The sequence below is a fragment of the Drosophila mojavensis genome, unplaced genomic scaffold (genome assembly GCF_018153725.1).
Source record: "Drosophila mojavensis isolate 15081-1352.22 unplaced genomic scaffold, ASM1815372v1 contig_16, whole genome shotgun sequence".
Lineage (NCBI taxonomy): Eukaryota > Metazoa > Arthropoda > Insecta > Diptera > Drosophilidae > Drosophila > Drosophila mojavensis.
The window spans coordinates 6,222,407-6,245,083 of NW_025318693.1; the positions used below are offsets into that span (position 1 = coordinate 6,222,407).

At 42.1% G+C, this 22,677-nt stretch overlaps 1 protein-coding gene and 1 long non-coding RNA gene across 2 annotated transcripts; one reads left to right on the forward strand and one right to left on the reverse strand.

Moving 5' to 3' along the window:
* Nucleotides 1-4,366: 4,366 nt before the first annotated feature.
* LOC122756802 lies at nt 4,367-5,723 on the reverse strand. Its single transcript, XR_006356649.1, has 2 exons — nt 4,942-5,723; nt 4,367-4,717 (listed from the first exon to the last, which is right to left on the reverse strand). It is a non-coding gene; the product is annotated as an uncharacterized LOC122756802 (long non-coding RNA).
* A 506-nt stretch (nt 5,724-6,229) lies between these two features.
* On the forward strand, nt 6,230-17,077 carry LOC6573261 (muscle segmentation homeobox). The gene is made up of 2 exons (XM_001999312.4): nt 6,230-7,929; nt 16,262-17,077. Exons 1-2 carry the CDS (start codon nt 6,654-6,656, stop codon nt 16,597-16,599), a joined length of 1,614 nt encoding a protein of 537 aa, XP_001999348.1. The 5' UTR covers nt 6,230-6,653; the 3' UTR covers nt 16,600-17,077.
* The last annotated feature ends 5,600 nt before the right edge of the window (nt 17,078-22,677 follow it).

Genomic DNA, 22,677 nt, shown 5'->3' on the forward strand with positions numbered 1-22,677 from the left:
GGTTGCGGTTAGGCGCATGATAGCAGCTAATATGCTGAGAAGGATAAACGCACGCCGAGGCAGTTTACAGTGGTAATAAACAATTTATATTTAATATTATATATGTATGTAGTAATAATTTTGTATGATATTTTTTAAATTATAGATATCTTTAAAAGAATCAAATTATCTTTAAATTTTATTTGTATCTATAATTTAAATTTAGAATTTTTATATAATTTTTAATTTTAAAATTTTGTATTATTTATAATTTAAATGTAGACCTTATCTAATGTTTGTGTTTTACTTGGTTTATTATTAATACATTTCAATCTAGACTATATATATTTATTTGTTCGATTTTTTTATTTTTATTTCTTTGGTTTTTTTGTTTTGTTTTTTTTTTTTTTTTTTTTTGGATAAACATTATTAAATATTTAAAATAAATAATTTGTTTTAGATTATCTTAAAATATTTGTAATTATATATACTCTTTATTTAATGTATTATAGTTATTTATTTATTTATTTATTTATTTTATTTATTTTAAAGATTACTACATATTTCAAATTTTCAAATATTAAGATTTAAAAAAAAAATAATAATAAATTGTTTAAGAAAAATTTTCTTTTCTCAATACTACCTAATTAAATTTTCAAAAACTCGTGCATTGCCCCACTGTATCGTTGTTGCGCCACAGCCAAAAATTCGAAGAGCCACAAAGCCAACAACTGAGCTCTGCTCCCCCTGGTGCGCTTGGGCCTGAGTGTTAGTGTTATTTACCAGGCTAAATTATTAAACGATTGTTAAACGAGCGGATAAAGGATGAGCGTGAATGATGATGATGATGATGCTGCTGCTGCTGATGGTGCGCGAGGGGGCTGCCGGGTAGGGCAGGACTCGGGCAGGACTCAGGGCGGGCCATAGAAATGCTCCGTTTGGATTGTTGGTAGAGCAGCAGCGCAGGGGAAATTTGATATTAGGTAAATTTATTTGATTTACATTTTTATAGGGTTGCTTGGCATGGAATGGAACGTAATGGAATGGGCGGATAGGGTGAGGGGCGAGGGGCGAGGGGCCAGGATCTGGTCTGTTGTTTGCGAACGTCGTTCTCATCATCATCGTCGACGTCGTCGTCGTCGTCGTCGTCGTCGTTGTCGTCCTGCGCTTATCGCATTAAATGCCGGCAATGAAGATAAGAACTTGTCTAGCAGGGAGCTGGCAGGCGAACGGGCATAGAATAAATACAAAATAAATTAATAAAATGGCCGCGTGAAAAGAAATCATAACGAGTTTGGACGTGCGTCGGGTGCTGCACGCCGTGTAGGCAATTATGCGAGCAAAGTGGCAGAAGAGGAGCTGGAGAAGCTTCTGGCCGAATGCCAATTTCAATGCAAGCCATGATTGACGGGACTTTTGGCCGGCCAATACCAGCGGGCGACCTTGTATTAGGCACAACTCCCACTAAAACCCAAGCCCACCCCACCGCCCATCGAACAGCTCCCATCGAAGCCCGTAAAGCAATCAGCGCCAAATCAGAAGTTTATTTATTTGTTTGTTGTTTGGCAAACATTTACGCCATCAGCAAAACGACACCCGAGAGCTCGTTAAATGCGCAGTCATGCGGATGTAATTCAATAAACGAGCGCGCCATCATCAGAGTCCCACTGGCACTCCCTTTCCCTCTCCCTCTCCCTCTCCCGCTGCCGTTGCCATTGCCATTGCTGCCATCCCTGTCCTCGTCCTGGCCCAACCGTTTAGCTGGCTATATACGACTCGTCTACTCGTACACGAGAGCCAGCCGCAATTGCCACAACAGCCGCTGTGACTAAATGACTGACTGACAACCGCATTGCGTTTGTATGTATGAACATGTATATAAATCTGGCTGTATATGTGTGTTTGTGTGTGTGTGTGTGTGCTGTGGGGGTTGGTTTATTTACTTGGCAGGGTAAACCACCCCATGGCAATGCATGCAGCTACCTCATCGACCCCTAGCCTTGGCTCAATAACGTTTATTGACTAAAATTTCGCACCAGCATCGACTGCCAGCCCCCGCACGAAAAATCTCAACTGTCAACACATCAAATGCGATGGAGGGGAGGAGGAGGGGGAGGGAATGTCAAGCGATGCGGGGGTGTTAACGTTTTTAGCATGTTTAAGCGATTTAACGCATCGCAGGGATAATGAAATTTTGATTATGTGCCGCTTGGCTGCCTCTGTTAGCCAAAAACGAAGCGTATTTAGCGCTGTCAGTGTCGAGTGTCAGCTCCATCAGGTACTTCACCTTAGCCAGCTACTAATTAGCGTAGTTAGTTAAGGCCGTCATATGTACATAGTAGATCATGAGTTAATAATAATGTATATAGTAATCATATCATACAGTTTAGTTCCTTAATAAGTATAACATTTTAGTCACAGATTAATTAGCCCTAATCTGATACCCCCAATCAACACTAGAATAGATTAATTGTCAGATAAAACATAAAAATATAAATAAGTAGATGATGATGTAGTTTCAGTATTCAAATTCAACGAAAATGACTTTATTAAATATTTAAGTTTAAAATATTTAATTTTTTGTTTTAAAAATATATATAGTATAATATTATACAATACTGTTTTCGTTTCGGCATTTAACTTGATTAAATGTAAAATAATAAATATAAATATAAAATAATAAATATAAATATATACATATTCAAAATTTATATTTTAATATAAATATTTTTAATATTTAAAATTTTCATTGAAAATAAATTTGTTTATTCGCTGCGCTAAGGTCATAAATAAAATATGTATGTATATATAATTTATGACTCAAGTAAATAACGCTATTATAAATTTTTTTGATTGAGCTAATAGCTTTAATTCTATATATATTTATTTTTTACTACTGTTTAAACGCAAAGACAAAAATTCTCTTTCATAATCGTGTTAAAAAAGAAAATATAATAAAAATTGAAACAATTTAAATTTGATGTGAATTCCAAATTGCAGAACTTTCGTATAATGCCCAGCGAAGGCAAATGTTAATCAGGCAATTACGCAATTTAATTATGAATTAATTGCGCCATTAAAATAACAATCTTTATTGACGACGCGTCGACGCTGCTGCTGCTGCGGCTGCTGCGACTGCTGCGGCTGCTGCGGCTATTTGAAAAGCTAACTGCCCACATAAATGTGCAACCCCCACACACACACGCACGCACACACACGCGCACAGCAAATTGCAATTGGATCTCCGCCTGCTGCTTCTCCGCCCCTCAGCCGCTGAGCCTTTGGCTAAGTGGGTGCGCGGCTAACAAAATCAAACACAAATAGCAGCCAACCAAACAAGCTACAAAACTGAAGGAAAAAATTATAAAAATTATGAAAAACTATCAAAACATTTACATGCGGCGGCATCGCGCGGCCAACGCTACGGCCATTTATCAACTGACCAAGTTGTTGTTGTTGTTGTTGTTGTTGGTGTGTTTGGTGCTGTATCTGGCCGACTGGCAGTCGTTCTGCGCTGCCGGTCTCTTTTCATCTTTGGCCGGCAAAGAAAAAGCTTTGAGTGCGTTGAATGCGATTGGAGGCGTCGAGTCAAGGCATGGGCGCGCGGGGGTGTCGAGGGGCAGGACGGTCCGGTGTAGCGTAGAGCGTAGAGCTCGGTCGGCCCATAAGTAGTATATGATTATGATGTTTATTGAAATATTAATTTGCGCCTCGCTTTGGCTGCGGGTCTCATTTGCGTATTTCAAAGAGCGCTATGAATAATGATGAAGATTATAAAAACTCTTGACGCGTTTCGTCTGAGAAATTAATATTTGTAATTGGCTATAATTGTTCGTGCCAACGGCCAACTACACAGAGAGACGATTGCACGAACCGCCTTATTAATGATGCCTCGCACTTGCCTCTTGTTATTTCAATAGTTTTAATTGAAAAGAAAGCGCTCTTCTTGCCTCTTAATGAAGCGCCTAACGGACAATGGAAAAATGCCTTAATCAGCCAGCAGAGGGTGCTGGGAAATCTTTCGCCCACGGAATGCGCTCGGCAATTGGATAGAGTTCAAAATTTAGATAAGTATTGAAATGTTTGAATATTCATTTCAAGATTCTTGTGAAACATCAAAATGCCTGGAATTATACTATAGAGTAAGCTATTTCAGAATTATTTATGCAGCACGTGTCCGGCTATAGCAAATATCGAGAACTGTGACAAATTTTTGTGATTTGAAATATTTTTAGCTTCGTATTTCTTTTTATACTCATTCATTTTTTCTTTCACCCAGTAGTCAAATATTTGAAATTCTTTAATATATATATTAAATAATATCAAATATATTTATTTATAAAATGAAACAATATAATATAAAAAAAAATAAATAAATTAGTAAAAATACATTATTTTATTTTTTATTCATATGAAATTTTTATATGTATATAATAAATATTTTTCTGTGTATAACGAATATCTGAATATCCCACAAACAGACTTTCATGCTCCATCGGCAATTAAGCATGAATATTGCGAATGGAAGGATTTTTCTGCTGAACTTGTTTATTAAGCTGCTCTAATTAAGTTTATTATGCGCCAACAGCAGCTTCATTAAATATACTTACGAGCCAACAAACTGCCAACTTTCGCCCGTCATTAAGCAGCCGAAAGCAACCCTACTGGATCCCAGCGAGAGAGCGTGGCAACAATGGCCGGGCAAAACTTGGGAGCCAACAATTTTCGCATAATAATCCTTAAAATGAGTTTAATTTGTAAAGTAAAATTATAACCAGAGACAGACAGGACAGGGACAGAGACAGAGACAGAGACAGAGACAGAGAGAGAGAGAGAGAGGCTGAGAAGGACACAAACTTAAAAGGGAGAGCAAGCGAGCTGGCGATGCGAATGGCATTGAGAGCGAGCAGGACAGGAAGAGGACTGCCTTTTGTGCCATTTATAAAGTATATACATACATACATATATATAATGAACCCCAAAGTTTGGCTTATCCTGGGCATCCCTTTGTTGTCGCTTATTGGAGTAGACGGCGGGCGGTGCTCGGGGGCGGAAGATTTGTTGTTTATTTCGGGATGCTGCATATTTCAGATTTACGTGTGATTGATTTGCCATGCTGGCTAGTCGATTTATGCGTAACGATAAGAATTTTATGGTTTATCTTTGAGGTGTGCGCCATAGGCATAAACTCTGCTTCGTTTTGTGCCGTTTCGTTTCTTCGATTACTTTTCTTTTTCTTTTCTGTGGGGCAGGATTCTTTTCGGCATAAAAAACATAATTTCCTGGTAGAGATTGCAGCTTTGTGATAAGATGCCGACGTCAATGAATTCGCTTTTCATCATAATGATGGGCTTATTGTTTATTATTTATGCGTTGGCCCTCAGTTGGTAACGCTGAGCTATGGCAGCATTGCACATACGCCAAGTGCGCCCGCTTGGAGCACCAATTAAATTTTCCCTTTGCTCCAAAGACGGAAAAACTGGCAACGGCCGCAGCCACGGCTCCAAAACGTAAGCAGACAGCGCGACGACGCGGCCGCCAATTACGTTGACAGCAGAATTTAATAAGAAACGGCAGAGCGGCAGGCAAATGAAGTCATGAATGTGGAGGCTGTGACGTGTCAGAGCGAGATGGCGCTTCACAGGGGAGGGATGGAGAGAGAGAGAGAGAGCGAGAGCAACAGCAAAAAAAAATTCAAAAGTCGAAACGAACGAGCGACGGCTGCGACGGTTGCGGCAGCAGCGGCTGCTTGTTATAAAATGCTAATACGCGCAGCAAAAACGCTTTGAAGATTGAATTATTCAATAATAATTAGGCGTGCGAGCGGGACAGCGCGTAAGGCAAGCAGCGACGAACAATGCTGCCGTCTCGCTTGCGCGTCCAACACAAAACTCACCACACTGGAATGAACAGCGGCAGAAAAGAAGGCGGCGCAAGAAATACAACAAAAGGCAAATAAGAACAACAAAAAATTGAATAGAGCGCTGTGAGAGAGAGCATAACCGAAACAGTCAGGCCAATAAAAATGGTGTCGCTGCATTCGCTTGGGCAGTGCGTGCAAGCGAGAGAGCAACAGGGCTGCGGCAGGCCGGTTTATCAGCCACCACCACCAGCAGCAGCAGCAGCACTAACACCACTACGACGGCAGCAACGGGCAGGTTTCCCATATGTGGTTGTGTGCAAGCGTGTGAGTGTGTGTGTTTGTTGAAGCAGCAGTAGCAGCAGCAACAGCAGAGCTGTCGCTGCGCCGCCGTCTACGTTCAGTTGTAGAACAGACGTGATCTCAAGAGGACGTGTTTCTCTCGAGTCTCAGAGCCGCCGTGAATTAAACGCCACATACTACAGCAAATGAGCAAGCCGCGTGCGTGCGTGTGCATCTGTGCGTGTGTGTGTGTGCGTGTGTATTAGTGAGTGTTTGTGATGAACGAGCGAATTAATTAAAAGATAATCACAACAAATTAACGACACATATATTTTCTACTGAGCGACCCGTCAAGTGCCAATTTGAACTCGCGCGCACCTCTCTCGCCAGTGCAATGTTTTAATCAAAGCAACACCAATAACAACAAATATCCATAACAAGAACAACAACAGCAACAATTACAATCGACACTCAATCAAATTTGAAAGAGATCGCCCAGTGAATCCAGTAGCAGTAGCGAATCGCTGGCTTTATGTTAAAGCTGTCCAACAACACGACAAACGTGAACGCATCGAGCGCAGCAACGACCAGGAACACGAACAGGAACAGGAGCATGACAGTGACTGGTCTACGCCAAACGATGACCAGCCCGACGGTGCCGCCAACCACAACGCTCAGCAGCTCCGGCAGTAGCAGCACCACCAGCCTGAGCAACACGCTGACTAACGCCGTCGCCGTTGCCGCCGCCGGCACTGGTGCACTGCATCCGCTGGCCAGTCCTACATCGCCGTCGGCCCTGCTGCTGGCCCATCAGCAGCATCTGCTGGCCCAGCACCAACAGCAGCAGCAGCAACAGCAGCAACAACAACAGCAGCAACAGCAGCAGCAGCAACAACAGGCACTGCAATTGGCTGCAGTGCATCCGGCGCCACATCATCTGCACAAGAGCAGCTCCAGGCTGAGCAACTTCAGCGTGGCCTCGCTGCTGGCGGACACCCGGCCTCGCACGCCCAACACCAGCGATGGACCAACGAATCTGTCCAGCTCAGCAGCCACATCGCCCATCTCTCAGAGCAGCGCTGCGGGCACACCGCCGCCAGCAGCTCCGCCTGCAGTGCCGCCCACGCATGCATTTCATCCCGCCGCTGTTGCGCACCACGCCCACTTGCTGCATGCCGCCCACGCGGCGGCAGCAGCGCACGCCCAGCAGCAACAGCATCAGCAGCAACAGCAGCAGCTGGCCATGGCGCAACTGCGTCAGGCTCAGGCTGATGCACGCGCCAGCTCTCCGCCCGCTTCAGCCTCCGCCAGCTCCACGCCCAGCTCGACGCCCGTGACACACGCGGGCGGCATCAGCTCCACACCTGCCAAGAACGAAAGACACTCGCCGCTGGGCGGCAGCAGCCATACGGACTCGGAGCTGGAGTACGACGAGGACATGCTGCACGAGCACGATGTGGACCACGATGAGGAGGAGGACTCCATTGTGGACATTGAGGACATGAATGCCGACGACTCGCCGCGCTCCACGCCCGACGGCCTCGACAGCAGCAGCAAATCCCTCGAAGGCTCGCACGGCGGACCGCCCGGCTCAGGCGTTGGCTCCAGCCACATGCCCTCCACGATTCTCTCGCCCGCCGCCCTGGCGGCCAGCGGACATGTGCCCATACGGCCAACGCCGTTCAGCGCCCTGGCCGCCGCAGCCGTCGCTTGGGGCGGCATGGGCGGCGGAGTGCCATGGCCGGGCGCACGGCAAATGCCGCCCTTCGGGCCACCGGGTCTGTTTCCAGGACAAGGATTTGGTGGAGGTAAGTGTCAATTGAACAAGAAATAAATAGATAAATAAAATATATATATATATATTTTTAAACATAAAGTTAAGATCGGATATTCACGGAAACGCAGAGAATTGCTCAAACAGTGTTTTAGATAGGAAAAAGTTGATATGATTGATATCTATATTCTATAGAAAAAAAAATTGAGATTGTCAGAAGAGAAAAATTCCAGTTATATTAGGGCCGTCTTTAGAAGCGGAGAGAATCATCGTTCTCGTTCTTTTGATATGAAAAAAGTAATATGTTTTATATCTCTAATCTAAAGAAAAAAATTTTTTTTGAAATTTATTTAAATATAAATTTAAGATTTTCGAAAGAGAAAACTTTAAATTTTATTTAAGCTTCTTCATGAAAATGCAGAGAATTCTTCAAGCAGTTCTTCAGATAAGAAAAATATGTTTTAAGCGTAGCACGCGCCTGACAGGTGCTAATTATATTGTACCTTGTTTTGCATTGTATCTGTAATCTATGGAGATAATCGAGAGCTGTTGCTTGGCTCAATTGAACACTCGCTTTAGATATATTCATCATCCTAGTTAATATTTGGTATTGATAGTTGTCAGCTGACTCCATTTTGTCTCTGTCCGTTCTCTCTCTCTCTCTCTCTCTCTCGCTCTCCCTGTGTGTGTGTGCGCACATAGTTTAATTGAATTAAACCGACTCGCGCCTTAATTGGCACCAACGACAATGGCTGCCAATGGGTGCCATCGATGCTGCGGGCGCTGCACTCTCCTCCCTCTCCCCCCTGCTGCTGCTGCCTCGTCTGCTGTCTGGTAGTCAAAGTGCGTGGCAATTATTCTCTCGCTGTAAATGAAACAATGAAATGTTTTTGATTGCGCTGACCATTTACTCGTATCGTCCACAAAATTATTATTATCATATATTACTGTTGTTGTTGTTGTTGTCGCTGTTGTTGTTGTTGTTGCTGTTGCTGTTGTCGCGTCGGTTTTGATTTAACTCAATTGGCTCGTCTGCTTATTCATTGCATTGGCGTTGTCACTTTTGGTTTTTGTTTTATTATAATTTTCTTTTTTGTGTATTATTTATTTACATTTTGTGTGCGTGTGTGTGTGTGTGCTTTCCGGTGCATGTCAGCCCCCCAGGCACAAGTCGCACATATAGCCCAGATATTTTTTTATGTATATAGTTAGATAGGGAACTGAACTGTCTGTCCCGACTAATTGAAGCGAGTCTGGCAAAGGCTGGGCCGATTTGTATCTGCATGCACAGTTCACACTTTTCTTGCATTTTCCGGCATCAGACAAAAAGTGGCCAGGCGCTGGCAACACTTGCAACACTTGCAACGCCATTGGTCACACCTTGCTGCAGTCCAGCGCCAGCAGCCAGGACACAAAAACTCCGACGGCTGACAGACATGTGAACTTTACACGCTGGGGGCAAAAAGAAAAAAAAAACGAAAAGAAAAGAAAAGAAAAACCCAACGCGAACTTTGCATTTCCGCTCCGCAATAACAATAACAGGCAGCAGTTTTTTGCCTCCTGCTGCATTGTTTTATAAACCTGTCAAGGGGGCAGACGCCCAGGAGAGGCGCCACATTCAGGTTTTCATATAGGGTTTTCTTTGCTCAATTTTTGTTTTTTTCGTTTGTTTTAGCGTAAGCTTCTGGGGCTCAGCACAAATTACTTCAATAACAATTACCATATGAATGCAGCTGCCTTAAAAAACCTCTTACAATGAGTATTTAAGGCTATGGAGCAAAAATTAGAAATCATTAGAGTAAATTAACCAAGAAATTAAAGCACTTTTCATGTGCTCGACAACTGTTTCCCAGCCAGTTATATAACAGGCGTAACACTAAAAGAATTCACACACACACACACACACAAACTCTGAGAGCTGTAATAAAATGAAAAAACAACTTTTCAAAATGAATTTCATAATGCTTGAAATAAAACTTTATATGCATAATAATATTTAAATGAACTCGAGTCTGATTGGAGCCGCTAAAAATTGATTTAAATTTAGTCATCACATTTATTATGAAAATAAACTAAAATAATTCTATAAAATGTTTTTAATGCTGGAGAGACTTTTATACAATTCAGTTGATTAGTTCATGATTATTCAATATTTATTTTATTTAATTTTTTTTTGTCAAGTTTTTCAAACATTTTATAAATATTTTGAATTAATAATTAAATTTAGTTTATATTATATAAATGATTTAAAAGATTTTCTATGACTCTTGGACCGTTCTCTTAAATATTTTATTGTAATTACATTTATTTTTTCTTGAACTCTTAGACCTTATGCCAATCCGCTATCCACACTCGACTCAAATTGTCTGTAAACTGACAGGCGACAACAGCAACAACAACAATAAGAATAATATAAACCAAAAAAGAAAACAAATTTATTTCAAACATTTGCCGCTTATTTTGTCATTTGCTGTCAACTGTAGCACACATACGCACACACACACACACATACACACTTCAGTCTTGTACAACTTTATTTCGTTTCATTTTAGCAGCTGTTTTTATTTTCCTGACTTCGACCCATCCTCAGCAGGTCTCATTAGCGCAGCAGGTTGTAGCCTTTGTTAGTCCTCTCTCTCTCTCTCTCTCTGTCTTTCTCTCTCACTCTCTCTCTCCCTCTCTCTCTCCACTCCCTATGTCTTATTGTCGACGATTCGTGTGACCTGTGCCGCTATCTGTCGCCGCATTATGTCAAGTGTTAGGTACTTAGTGCCTTAGGGCCAGGTCGAACGGTAGCCATCTCCGGCTGCTTTGGCAGCGGGCTTTATCAGCGGCGCTAGTTTCATGTTTGTTTCATGGCCCATTCAATTAACTGAAAATACCGCAGGCTGGCATCTTAAACGGGCTGCGATTAGGGAACACACAGGAGTACAAAGCCAACACAGGTGAAACTCGATTTCGATATTGAGTCCGAGTCTGAGTCTGAGGTTGTGTGGCCTCAGTCTCGGCCGACGCTCGTCATGGCCTTATGCTTTTGCTGGGCCTTCGCCAATGATTTACATTCACAGGCAGTTAAAATGCCTGCGACGGTGCTCCATAATTTAACTAATTGCAAAGCGCAGGCACGTCACGTACCTTATGGCGCAGCCAGCTCGCCCAGGGGGTGGCGGACAGGTGGCCGGCAGGCGGCTAATGCAGCTGCAATTCTTGGCAGCCATTATAGAAATTAATTTTCAAGCTGAACAAACGAGCAACAACTTGGGAGTCATTGCATAAATACAAACAGCCGAGCCAGCGAATACACACAGTTGCTGTGTGTGTGCGTGTGTGTGTGTGTGAGAGAGAGAGAGAGAGAGCGCGATAGTGGCACAGCAACTGGCGAAGCTGGTAGGTGTGGCATGTCAGCTACGCCCACCTAAGCACGCAATTTTTATTTGCAGCCAGGCAGCAATTTAAACGTTGACAGACGGCGACAGCCGACGGCTGCTGGGCAAGTTGGGAGCTCGATGGAGGTGCTGAGGGGCTGAGTGGTGTGTGTGGCAGGGGGGGGAGCAGAGGACGGTTACCTTTTTGCATGCGTTTTAACACCATTCGCCAGAGGCCGCAGCGAAGACGCCAAAAGCTAAAATAATATTTGCATTCAGCACGCCATCTAACGTGCATAAGCTGTACTAAATACACACACACGCACACACACACAGCATAGCTGCATGCAATACAAGTGTACTCAAGGGGGGCAGGGGCTGGGGGCGGTGTTGAGGTGTGCTGGCGCAGACATTTTGATGTATGTTTTGGTAAATAAAATTTATTTGCATTAAATTACCAGGCAGACAAAAGCAACAGCAGCAGTGGCTGACAAAAGGGGAGCGGTAGAGGGGGTGGGAAGGGGCTGGGTGCGAGGCCAAGGGGCGCAGAGTTGTTGCCAATGACTTGCATAGGTGCCACAAGGTGTTGCTACCGTTCCCTGTGTGTATGTGTGTGTGTGTGTGTGTACATTTAGACAACGGCAAACATTTGCTAAATGTTTGTAGACAATTGGTACTTTAACTAATTTGAGGCACTGCACGTCTGTCTGTGTGTGTGCACGCCTTTCAGAATGTGCACGCGCATGTATGTGTGGGTGTGTGTGTGTGTGTGTGTGTGTGTGTGTGTGTGTGTGTGTATGTGTGTGTGTGTGTGTGTGTGTGTACAGCTGAGTAATTAAAAGAGAGCTCTAGCAGGTGGGCAGCAAGCAGCCCCAGCCCCAGCTTCAAACTGCGTGCCCAACCCACATGCAAGCTGCTCGCTCTCTCTCTCTCCCTCTCTTCCTCTCCCTGCTGCTCCTGCTGCCGCCTTGCGGGCAGCGGCCTCGTTATCGCCGCTTATCTTGCACAGAGGCAGCCATTGGTGATTAAAATATGCACTTCATTGCCACTGGGACAACACATTCCATTTGCCGGGCAACTGCGGAGCATGCGAGGCGACAAGATTTGTCCACTGATCGCGGTCAGTTGCTGCCGCTTGCTGCTGCCGCCTGCTGCTGCTGCTGCTAACTTATCTGTGGCAGCCGGTTTTAACACGCTCTTTGCTAATTAATAGGCTCTAATGGGCCGGTTCTCATGCACGCCCCTCGCATGCATTGCAATCAGGTTTACATATTAGAACAACGCACCGAAAACCCACTAAGAAGCGCAAGATCTCCTTCATTTAGATTCATTTATGCCTTTTGCTAGCCAAGACATCTTTATTTCAGATGTTGCTTACATTCTCAGCTCTATATACATATATATATACCACATATACATACACATATTTATATATATTGTATATGTATATATCGCTTGATGTTTCATCATCTGCTGCCCAAATGAAATCTCAAGTGTTAATCAGGGTTTTCCTTTTATTTTAAATCACATTATTCTCCCCCACATGCAACTCATTTGGTACTTTTCGCCGCTCATTCGCCTACTTATTTGGTGCTAATTAAAATCCTTCATTATGAAATCAGCAGCCCCAATCAACAATCAGCAGCAGCGGCAACAGCTACGCCGGGATTGGCATGGGGTCCCCATAGCAGTGCTCGTTTGACCGTAAGCGTGTAATTGCATTAGCCAAACGTTCGTCTCGCTTTTGCTTCAATCGATTGCAAAATGCTTTTCACTACAGAAGCCCAGTTGTCCCACCTGCCCCACCTGCTCGCAGCTGCTGCTGCTGCTGCTGCCTATTTGGCTATGCGAAAACGCTTTAATGAAGAATTAATTGCCAGCAATTTGCAGCGCAAATCAATCCACCGTTGTCACCGTTGTCGATTCGTCGTCGTCGTCGTCATCGTCGTCGTCGTCGTATCGCTCCGACCCGATAGGCCTACGAATTGCCATAGAGGCCTCTATGGGCGATTGCCTATGCGATCGATACGCGTAAATTTCACAATTGCTGCTTGTTTGTGCTTGCTGTTGTTGTTGTTGTTGCTGTTGCTGTTGTAGTTGTAGTTGTTGCTGATCGAGTCTTATATGTCGTCGTCTACAATACACCGGAGAACTCAAATTAATTGAAAATCCATTACAAACATAGGCTAAATGTCACAATTGGCGTTTGTGGCATGTACTTGCTCTGGCTCTGGCAATGGCGACGCTGGCGACGTATTGCCCCAGCAACAGCAACAGCCAGCAGCAGCAGCAGCAGCAGCAGCAGCAACAACAATGGCAACAACAATGCCTATAAAAGCACAAACAAGTCTCGCACTCTGGTTTGGACGTGCGTGGCCGTCTTCGTCTCCAGCCTGCCTGCCCGTACCGTTCTCTCCTCGCCCCCCTCTCCCCTCTCCGCGCTCCTCACTCCACTCTCCCCACTCACATCAGTCTGTATTGGATCTGTTGCAGGTTATTTGTGCAAGAGGCGGCGGGCCAAGCGATTGGTTAAGTTGATCCGTGCACAGAGCGGTGCAGTGGTGCTGTGGTGCGGTGGTGCGGTGGTGACGGACGCAGCCATTCCACTTGCTATAGTTTTTTGTGTGCTTTTGGCCTGCAATGGAAACCGAAACCCCATTCCAGCAATTTAGCGACAAATGAGCAATTAATTTTGAAATAAATGCAAAGCGCAAAACGGTTTTAGAAAAACGTGGAATTCAATCGAAATCGAATGCGCATTTATACATACATATTTACGATGCAGCCTGGTGTTAATTGCCCATGGGGCCCGATAGACTGTGTCCAAATAATTATGGCCAAGTAAACGCACCACAGAACCAGATAATATACAACGAAATGATCAGGCGAGGCATGTGACAAAGGCGGAGGCAGAGCTGTAAAAGTTGACCGCATCGTTTATATGCTAATTTGCCCTCTAATTTATGGCCATCACAACAAGAGCGACAACAATAAAAACAAAACAGAAATGATAATAATAAAAAATAAAAATACAAAAAAATACCAAATCAGAAATGCAAGATTGAACGAAAAGAAACACGAAATATATACAATATATTTGTGTGTGTATTTATAGATGCATGCGCCCGCGTCTTCAAGTCTGTAACAAATTTCTCGCTGCTGCTGAGGCGCATCCTCAGAGCAACAGCAACAGCAACAGCAACAACAACAGCAACAGCAACATCATTATGATTGTTATTGTAATGATTATCAATATCATTATCTGGGCTTTTCACATTTCGTTTCACCTTGTTAGGCCATACAAAACGCTTCTACCCGATTGCATTCAATACACAGCACACAAACAAATTAAATAATATGCATATAAATATATTCGAGGCAGCCAGCGGTCAGCAGGGCGCAGTCGGCCGATAAGGCCCGCAATCTGTACGATCGAGCTTGCCGCATTAACATAACTCTGACATGTCACACTAATTACTTAATGAGCTGATCAGCCCCAGCCAGTCCAGATGCAGAGGCAGATGCAGATGCCAATGTCCACTGTGGCATTATTAGTTTCATTGTGACAGAGCCAGAGGTGAGGCGAAGCTAAACTCTGCGATCAAACGAGCTGAGCTTGCTTGGCTTTTTTTTTTTTATGGACAGGCAGCTTTGACATTTATTTGTTTATTGATAACATAACGTGACACAAAATGTGTGTGTGAACACAGACATCAAGTCTTGCTATGTGGCAGACATGTTGTCGGCTGGGAATCTGCCAGTTGCAGCAGCAGCAGCAACAGCAGCAACATTTGCCATTTGTAGAGTTGCTCCATCTGTTAACTAATTTTTGTTTTGTTGTTTAACGCCTCATTTGGGCAGGCAGCCAGCCAACGGAGCATAAAATCAATTACAATGCGCCAAAAAAATCAGTAGATGATGAAGAAGAAGAAGCTGACAACAATTTTCGGTTTGTCACTCAACAATTTGAATTCGTGTAATTATGCATAAAATTAAAGCGTTGCATCTCATTTGGTTACTCCTTTATTTTGATGCCTGCCCCGCACAACAAAATGCTCCATAAATTACGCGTGCCTGCGCCTGCCGGATGGGGGACAGACGGATGGGGAATGGGGGCATATGGCATGGCTACACATAAAGTAGTTGATGCAGAGGCAGAACTGACCCGGGGATGCATCTTTAAAATGCCATTTGCATCTTTGTGGCTTGGCGCTGGCAGGCCCAATGGCAGGCTCATTACTTTCATTAACAACACTCCAAGTGGATGCCACAGGCGCACGATGCTCGGGGCAGCTGCTGCATCGCTGGATGCCCTGTAGGCCCGGCCAGCCCCGCACAGAGCTCCAGCTCCATGCGATTGCTTTATAAGGCATGCACGTTTTTTTCTCCTTTTTTTTTTTTGCATTCGCTGTTTTTTCTCTTGACTCTGCTGCTGCTGCCTCTGCTGCCTCTGCTGCCTCTGCTGTAGCCCAGCCGGTCTTTGTTTGCCAAAACAAAATGCCCAAATTAAAATTGTTTTGCAGCCGAGAGAGAATCGAACTGGGGACATAGCATTTCCCGTCGACTGCAGCGACTGCAGCGGCTGCTGCTGCTGCTTTGTCTGACAAATAGTTTAGACAGCAAATTTATTGGCCACTTAAAGGAGTAATTACCGTTTGCTGTAGACGTTGCCGTTGTCGGCTTGTTGTTGCTGCCGCTTTTAGCCACGACAAGGCCAAGGACAGCCGCAGCAGCAGCGGCAGCAGCAGCAGAAGACGGACAGCGCCTGCTGACAGCAGCTCATTCAGCGCTTCAATTGTATGCAAATGCTGCGGATTCTGCTTTTTGCTTTTAATTGGACCCGGCAACTGACGTCAACACTTGCCTCACTCCATCTCCCCTTCTCTCACTCACTCTCCCCCTCTCTCTCTCCTAGCTAAGCAATTACAACTAGATTTACCTATGTTAACATCCGACTAATCAACGCTCTCTCGCTTCTCTCTCTCTCTCTCTCTCTTTTAGATGCCAATGAGCCGCCTCGTATCAAATGCAATCTGCGCAAACACAAGCCCAACCGCAAGCCGCGCACCCCCTTCACCACACAGCAGCTGCTCTCGCTGGAGAAGAAGTTCCGGGAGAAGCAGTACCTGAGCATAGCGGAGCGCGCCGAGTTCTCGTCGTCGCTGCGGCTCACCGAGACGCAGGTGAAGATCTGGTTTCAGAATCGACGCGCCAAGGCCAAGCGGCTGCAGGAAGCGGAAATCGAGAAGATCAAAATGGCGGCGCTGGGACGCGGCGCTCCGGGCGCCCAATGGGCCATGGCCGGCTACTTCCATCCGAGCCTGATGCACCTGGGATAAGTGGCGGCCAAGTTGGTGTGCGCTAATAGATAGCTGGCGCACCAGCCCCAGTCGCTCGACCAGCCGGATTGACAACCAAAAAAACTGAGCCACGCCCAGCCGCCAGCCGCCAGCCGCCAGCCACCAGCACGCCCATCGACGTGCGACGTGCGACGAGCTCGCTTCAAAAACCCCCAAAATTTTGCTGTGATGTTAGCGCATTTTATTTACGATACTTCCAAATGTTTTTTGTAAAATGCACTCTGTAAATACTGTAAGCATAGAGAATGAACGACGCCAAGAGCTCCCACACCGAACTCTGTATATATACTATAGAAAGAAAAGCAAAAGCCGCAATGTTTCCTAATTGTACATAGAGATCTAGCGAGTAACCCAATCACGAATTCTTAAGAGCCAATTTGCGTTTTGAAGTATTTGCTGTTTGTTAAATGTCAACTGTAAAAAAAAAACAAAACAGAAAAATAAAAGAAAACAATTTCGAAAAAAATATAAAAATAAAAATAAACAAAACAAAAAAAACACAAAAAAAAAATGAGAGAGAGAATAATTTATTTGTAAAACTCAAGTCAATAAATATACATATATATATATATAAATAGAAACAAAGTCGACGCAAACTTAAGCCGTAAATGATATTTGATTGTATTGTACTTTGCATTATACTAAGACTAGTTAAAACAACGCATGTATTTAAAAAATACTTATAAGGAACCTAACTAAACAGCTATAACTATACATTAAACCTAATATAATACGCAGCCCTATATACATAGCTCATACATTCATACGAAATGCTACCATTTAGTGTTAATCCTACGTAGTTGTTTACACTTAAATCATTACAAAACAAAATCCCCACATTGAAAAAAAAAAAAAAATCCAAAAAGGAAAAAAAAAATAAAATAAAAAAATCAATGGACAAATATATAATTATACAAAAAAATTTAATGTGAATTTGTTTTTAATTCATTTCGAGAATTTAGCACAATTTGCCAGAATTTATTCATTTATAGGAAACAATTTTATGTGAATTTGATTTTAATTAATCTAAAGAGTTAAACAGAATTTCCCTGAATTTATTTATATTCTTTCTAAATCGGATAAAAGTGTACTAAAAAAATTTAGTGCGAATTTGCTTTAGATTAATGTCGAGAGCTTAGCACAATTTTCGAGAATTTTTTTATGCTTAAATCGAATTTGAAACTATTTATTTATTTATTTTTTTTTTTTTCACAATTTATCTGAGCTAAAAATCAGATTACTGTAATATATGTACTATATACCATCTATAATTATTCGACGACTGAATTGACAGAAGAAGAAGATTAGAAATGACGATAAGTTGATTGAATAGAGTTTATAGAATTTGTGCTAAAACACTGTTAAGAGCAGTTTTGGCTGAGATATGAATTGCAGTGCTTAAATACGTGAGATGGCTGAGGTGAGTCATTTGGTCGAGCTCTAGCTTGACAGCCTTGATCGGTGATTGACACTGATTAACTAGGAGCTGATGTGACTTGCAGCCTTAATTAAATGCCAACTCGTCGCTCCTCTTAAGCTTTTACATATGTACAGAGCAGAAAAGTCTAACGAAAGTCAAACATTTTCTATAATTATAGAGGTAGATTATATATGTATGTACACATGTATATATATTTACAGCAGTCGAACAGCACTTGCTCCAAATAAAAGAGGAAAGAAAATTGAAATCTAAAACAAAATATTCGTTAAATGAAAATGACTGAAATTGTTTCATTCAAGAAAATCAATTACGACATCAGGTGTTATAACGGTTAGCACTTGGAGCAGATTCTGCTTAGGCAATAGTGCATTATATAATACAGTCTGAAATCTTGTTGCTAGCTGCTTATACATATATATATAATTATATATACGTGTGTGTATATATGGAAAAAAAAAACAAAAAAATCTATAAAATTCCTGGTTGTTTATTTTGTTTGATGCTGTTTAAGTGCGGGCAATCAATCGGTCGAATTTCACAATCGTCTAGCTAAGTGCGAACTGCAAAAGCGCCAACGCGTGCTTATCGCCGATCAATTAATATTTAATTAATCAGTCGAGGGCCCGAGAGGGAGACGCTGCGATCGGCGCACACGGCGTATGCGTACTCTTGTTTACTCCCAATACAGCGCGAGTCAAGCAGACATATGCATATATATATATATATATATATATATATATATGTATGTATGTATATTATATATAAATATATTCACTTATTTATGGAGGTTAAGCACAGCAGAACAATCATCATTACGATCATTATTAGCAGATGCAGCAGCAAGTGAATTGAATTGAAAGATTATTAAATTGTAATTTTGTTGTATTCTATGCTATTTGTCGAGTGTCAGACGAGTTCAATAACAGACTCTCAGCGGCGGGCCACATGCTAGAGCTTTATTTATTTATTTATTTCTTGTTGACAATGTGCTGCTGTTATCGCTCTGAATTAAACCCCAATTAATTTAATTACAAATGGAAATAACGCGCCGTTGGCAGCCGCAGCGTCCAAGTCGAAATATGTCAAAGCTTGTGAGATTTTTGATTTATATTATTTTGCCATTTGTTAACAGATGCAAACATACACACACACACACACACTCACACATACACACGTGTATACTATATGTGTAGTCGCATGCGCTCAATAAATAAATTAAAATATTATTTGCCAGTTTGGCGCTGATAAGCGAAATGCGTTCGCATTTTCATTTTATTCAGACTATCATTAATTACGAATTATAACAAAGTGGCCATTTCCGACATTATTATACCTCGGCATCTGCTTATTTATTAGGCTAGAGTGATCGCTGCCTGGGAGATAGACTAACGTCAGTTATGCAAATTGAGCAAATGGAAATATTAAGTCGGTTTTTTTTTCCATTAAATTACTTGAGAGGAAGTACAAATAGTTATTGACATTTTATTAGCTACAAATCAAATACATTATTAAATTGTAGTCACATTAATTATACTGCGGTTTTGATAAATGCATTGTCATGCGTATGCAAATTTCGTACAGCAGCCGAGTATTTTTATCTCGAATGTCAAATCGATTGTCTCTGCAATTAATTACTCGTATATAATTACAACGTGGCCCACGCCGACGCCAACGTCGACGCAGACGCAGACGCCAACGCCAATGCTGATGCCAATGCCGATGTCGCTTCAGACGACGATGGCGTGGCAGTTGCTGTGGCGCCCTCGTCTCTTTATTAATTAGCCCTGATGCGGCAGCAGGTAGCCACAGGTGGTGCAGCATGCAAAACGCACCGCGGCGGAAAGTGCAACGCGTTAATCAAAACGTAATCAAATCATTTGGCAAGGGTCGAACAGGCGAAGCCAAACCGTTGCACCAACAACAACAAGAACAAACAACAACACCAACAACAACAACATTATAATCACAGCCTGGTCACATTGAACGCCCGCTGCGCGTTGTCGGGCCCGGCAATTAAGCTTTATATCTGGCCTAATGGACCGAGCGCCGCCTGCGCTGATTGCGCGCATTTGTTAAGCGTCGACTGCGACGCTCACTCGCTCTGCACCCAATCAAATATGAAGCTGTATCTCCCAGTCTACCTCATATCGTTGCCGTCGCCATCTCCACATCTCCCCATCTCCCCATCCCTGCTAGGCGCTGGGCACAGCGTGATATTAACGCCCCACCGTGAGGCGGCGCATTTACAATGATAATATTTGTGCTCCAAAGTTATCAATGAGTGCGCCGCGCTCACCGAACGGTATATTGAATGGGTCCGCCAATGGTAACTGTAGTAGGCGATTGCCATGAGAACTTTTTTTTCGAATACAGCCAGACTTTGGTCTATATACGGAAAGTAAATAAGTCTAAACTACGATTAGACAACGTTCGAATATGCTAAATCAATTCGTAATTTATGTGAGTTCCATTTAAAAATATTCCGAATTGTGAATACCAAACGGAATGCAAATTAATCAGAGCTAAGTTATAGATCTATGCATAGGTGAGGTCTTAAGATTAGATGCATATTTTAGCAGTTTCTAACACTAATTAGTAATCAAATTAAATTCGATACATGATGATAGATTGTGAATGATTAATTGATATTACAAATAGTAGATGACTCTAGTTGAAGCTTAGTTAGCGTGAAATATGATTAGTTGAATGTATTCCTTATGGAACTAAAGTTCCTGACTTATAGACACTTAACATGAGTAACAGGTAGCCAAAGTTAAGCTCAACAGTTGCTGCCAAAATTTAATTTACACTTTACTAAAACTTGTCATAATTTTACTGTATTTGACTGTATTTTTATTTGCTATAAACTCTCTTCTTCTCTTGTTAAGAAGAACTGGTAAACGAGGGAAGCCCTTAACATATAGCCAGCCATAACATTTTTAATTAACACCATAAACCCGCCCGGCAGTTATGCAAATGAGCTCATTATGAGCTGGTTATGCAATGCATTCATTGATCACTCCAAGTGCGTCCCCAGTCTTTAGGCTTCACAAATGCGTTTTTCACACTGCGAGTTCAGCAAACGAAAATTGCTCGTAGCAATGCAATGAAAATTCAAGCACAACGGAAAATTCATTTGTAAACGCAAGCGATTTGGAAATCCGTTTACTTAGCCTGCTTCGGGACAGTGATCAACTTAAGAGGAGCCCACTCATTATAGACATTGTAATAATATCCGAACGGAGGGCGAGAGCCGTTCTCGCAGCACTCTGGCAGACGGCCTGGCGGAGCAGTTGCTGCTCGGCGTATGGGAAGCATTCACAATTACCGCGAATAAATTGAGGTAATTAGGTAATAAAAATAATGTTTTCACCTCATTATGGCAGACAGGCATTCGCATTCGCATCCGCGGCCAGCAGCTGCTCGTCAATCGGGCTGCCATTTTTTCCAAGAAGCCAGCCAACCACCTGCCGGACCCCAACTCCACACAACTCCGAACTGGGCCACATACACAGAGGCTGATGGGCGCGGCTCACTTGCTGTTTGATCAATATGCAAAAACTCATTCAGACGGCATTAAAAATCATTTTTAGGAAAAGTGTTTGCCTACCCTGCAATCAATGTGGGGTATACCAGTTTTTAAGCAATCGAGTAATTTCAGTTTCAATTTTGAATATTTTAGTTAGATAATTGAGATAATTCATAGTAGATTCCAGAGATTAATAATTTATTTTGGTTTTAACAATTTAACTGTTATAAGATATCCTTTAGCATGACTTGGAATATCAATTTACATAATAGTTTGAACAATTTTACATATTGATTTATGAAACCAAAATAATAAATGAATTTTCTTCAGTTGAAGATCAAACTATATTGATTTAAATATTATATATACCAAGTGTTAGCTAGAAAATTCTTAATTCGAGCAAAAACATTTATTTTATATATATATATTATAATAATATAATTTTATAGGATATCCGTGTAACAGATATAATTCTTAAATTGAAAGTCGATTTTAACTAGAGCAGAATAATTTATTTTATATATAATAAAATAAAAAAAAAATATATAATATATTTTGATAATAATGAATATATTTAAAGATTGCTTCAAGATCTCTTGAGGTCATTTTTAGTGTATCAGATATGAATCTTTTGATTTGAAAGTCTATTTTAGCTAGATCAGAGTAATTTATATATTATATATTTCTAAAGGCTATCAGTTTATCAGATGTGATTTAGATATTTATTTTATATTGCAAAAATATATATACGCTAACTACTCAAGTTCTCTTGAGATATCTTTTAGTATATCAGCTATAATTCTTAATTTGAAAGGCTACTTTAACTAGAGCAAAACGCTTTAATTTCTTAGATATATTTTTATTGGGTATCATGGTATCACATATGATGTACATACATATATATTTGTTATTCAAAATAACACAAATGCAAAATATTTCTTCAAGATGTCTTCATATAATCTGTTGGCCCTGTCAAAGCGGATTGCACAAGTCATGTACTCTGCTTAGCGTCGAGGGTATTTCCCACAGTCTTCGCTCTCATTAAATGCTGCACTTAGGCCATGGTCAGTGGCCTTAGCCACAAGTC

Excerpts from the sequence above, each read along its gene's own strand:
- LOC6573261 (XM_001999312.4), top strand. The coding sequence starts at position 6,654 with ATGTTAAAGCTGTCCAACAACACGACAAACGTGAACGCATCGAGCGCA. Across the intron at positions 7,930-16,261 it reads AGGACAAGGATTTGGTGGAG|ATGCCAATGAGCCGCCTCGT; the intron begins GTAAGTGTCAAT and ends TCTCTCTTTTAG.